Here is a 2,500-nt window from a genome sequence, read left to right as displayed (position 1 = left end):
AACATTGATGTGAGAATGCCCTAGTTGTTTGGTTGTCCATTTTGTGTAGGTACTTATTTTGTTCCAGTATCTAGATGTTGCAGCTTAAATTAATAAAGACGTGTGTCTAATATAAATTTCTTGTTGTGAAAACGATCCCAGAACAGTGCTTGTTTTGCTAATTGGTCAAGTATTGAAAGACCTGGCCCATTTCACATTAATGGGTTGAATTAATATTTAAAATATCAAGCGTTGCAAAAGCGTATACTAATTGACAAAAATAAGTAAGTAGTAAATAAAACAGCGTCTTTCCATTTTTAAAAATCGAATCATTCTCTCCAATTTTGAAAATTTAATAGAATTCATTTCATTAACTTTTTGTAAACAAACTTCAAAATTTACAATGATATCTATTGTTTGGTCTCAGATTGAGAAAAGCTAACATTTTGGATGCACTGCGACCTTATCTTGCACCTGGTCCTGATCCCCGGTGTATAAGACCATCGAATGTAAAAAGTTTTTCCCTTGGGGTCAAATAAGTTTGTTGTGCCTTAGACATTCAAATAGGATTATAATAGGCTTCAACAGCCGTGACGTCACTTCCCTAGTAATGACGCATAGAAACTTAGTAACTGGTTCTAAACTATCGGAACAATGGCGGACGCCTTTATGAAATACTTCTCCAACGAGCATAAATGTGTATCCAGATGAGAAAAACATTATAAATCTGATCATGTTTTAACTTTTATAAATTATGAACTTATGACACATGAAAAAGTTCTAGCCAGCACGAAGAATAAGAAGTACCGATTTTAGAACCAAACTGCTCGTTGCTGGGCGGACATGACGTCATACTATTGAATACTATTCTGCCATCATTTACTTATTTTCGGTTGGTCAGATGTATATACTCTGCAATCTATCAACCATGTCATTAAAATTTAGTCTTCGATCTGAGATTTTCGGATTGTTTGACAAGTAACACATTGTTTTAATACTCTGATATATGGGATGAAGGTTTTCTTTGCAGCTTCCCATATCCACATCACTGACACGACACGTCGATTGTTACGAAAAGAGGGATCTTTCCTGATGGGCTATTGGTCTACAATGAAGTATGTCGAAGAAGAAAAGGTACGCAGGTTTTAATTCAAGATAATCGCAAAGCCGTTGATATTCAATAAGCCACCTGGATGTTTCTCTAATGATCCGAGTTAAATTGCAGCATTTGTGGTTTTTTTATCCTTTAGAAGAAAAAAATGTAAACAAATGACCAATTTTAAAACCTTTATGACTTACTGCACAAAAGATAAATCATTGACCACTAAGAAATACTAATCCAATATGACTAATTTTAATAATTGCAATGGCCTCTATAGTAATTACAAGCTTTTGATTGCATTTTTTCCTAGATTAAAAAATTGTATCACAATTTTACTCTCTTCAGAACCTTACTGACAGGTCATTTTACATAAAAATACACAGTTCGTATGTCCGATAATTCTTGTCTAACTGCTGACCCTATATTGATTTGGTATCTTCCAAAAATAAAATGCAGATTGTGACCAACTATAAGGTTTACTGGCTACAAGACAGAACAAGATGTAAACAAGTTCAAGGCCAAAGATCCTCAACATGTGATGACGAATTCTGCAGCCTGGATATTGAGGATTCCAACGCTGAGACCGTGCCATCTGCAACTATGCACGATATAGCCGAGGAGGACATGTACATGTATTCACAAGAAGGCGTTGCAAGAAGGGAAGGACGTTCACGAGTCAATAAAAAACTAGCACCACCAAAATATGACGAGGCGATAATTGGATGATGAACGTTGCTTGTGATTAAATATATATATATATATATATATATATATATATATATATATATATATATATATATATATATATATCTAGAGATGCTGAGACCGCAGTCTCCTTTAACACATTATCATTGCCTGTCACTTCCCAAAAATGACATCACAATACACACACATTAACGACGACCACCAAAATAAAGTAATAAGTAAGTTGTCGTTTAGGAAACAATATTAATGATGCCATTGGTGAAACTATTGAATAAAACTCAGTGCTCACTTTGTTTCGATTGTCGTAGGCTTTTGTTGTGACGTAATATTTGGCTAATGTCTTGTTAAGGATTTATGATGGGATGAGAACCTTTTAATGAAATGACGGAGAAGGAGTAGCGGTAATAGTAGTAGTAGTAGTCGTAGTAATAAATATTTGTTGTTCTCAAAAGTGGCAATTTGTCATTTGGTTACACATTTATAACAATACAAAATTGACATAGACACACTCACACAGATTGCACACTTGTAACATCGTGGTCATCGTCACCATCATCGGCATCAACAACATCATCGTCATCATCATCATCATCATCATCATCATCATCATCATCATCATCATCACAACAACCGTCCTAATATTTCCGTTACAATCCTTCACTTTCACCATTCCCCTATAACACCATCACCATCCTCATCATACTCCATATTATA

At 34.6% G+C, this 2,500-nt stretch overlaps 1 protein-coding gene across 1 annotated transcript in view; it reads left to right on the top strand.

Moving 5' to 3' along the window:
• LOC144972118 (uncharacterized) overlaps positions 1–1,810 on the top strand; it is a 26,052-nt gene extending 24,242 nt beyond the window's left edge. The window contains exons 16-17 of the mRNA XM_078913203.1: positions 1,010–1,113; positions 1,538–1,810. Of these exons, the coding sequence (XP_078769329.1) occupies positions 1,010–1,113; positions 1,538–1,807 (374 nt within the window). The 3' untranslated portion in view covers positions 1,808–1,810. The remainder of the gene's footprint in view (positions 1–1,009; positions 1,114–1,537) is intronic.
• Positions 1,811–2,500: the final 690 nt, after the last annotated feature.

Source organism: Berghia stephanieae, chromosome 4 (assembly GCF_034508935.2).
Source record: "Berghia stephanieae isolate SIO BIC M18660-M18661 chromosome 4, UCSD_Bste_1.3, whole genome shotgun sequence".
Lineage (NCBI taxonomy): Eukaryota > Metazoa > Mollusca > Gastropoda > Nudibranchia > Aeolidiidae > Berghia > Berghia stephanieae.
Note: the sequence above shows the minus strand (reverse complement) of the source record. Positions and strands in the feature narration are given on the sequence as shown.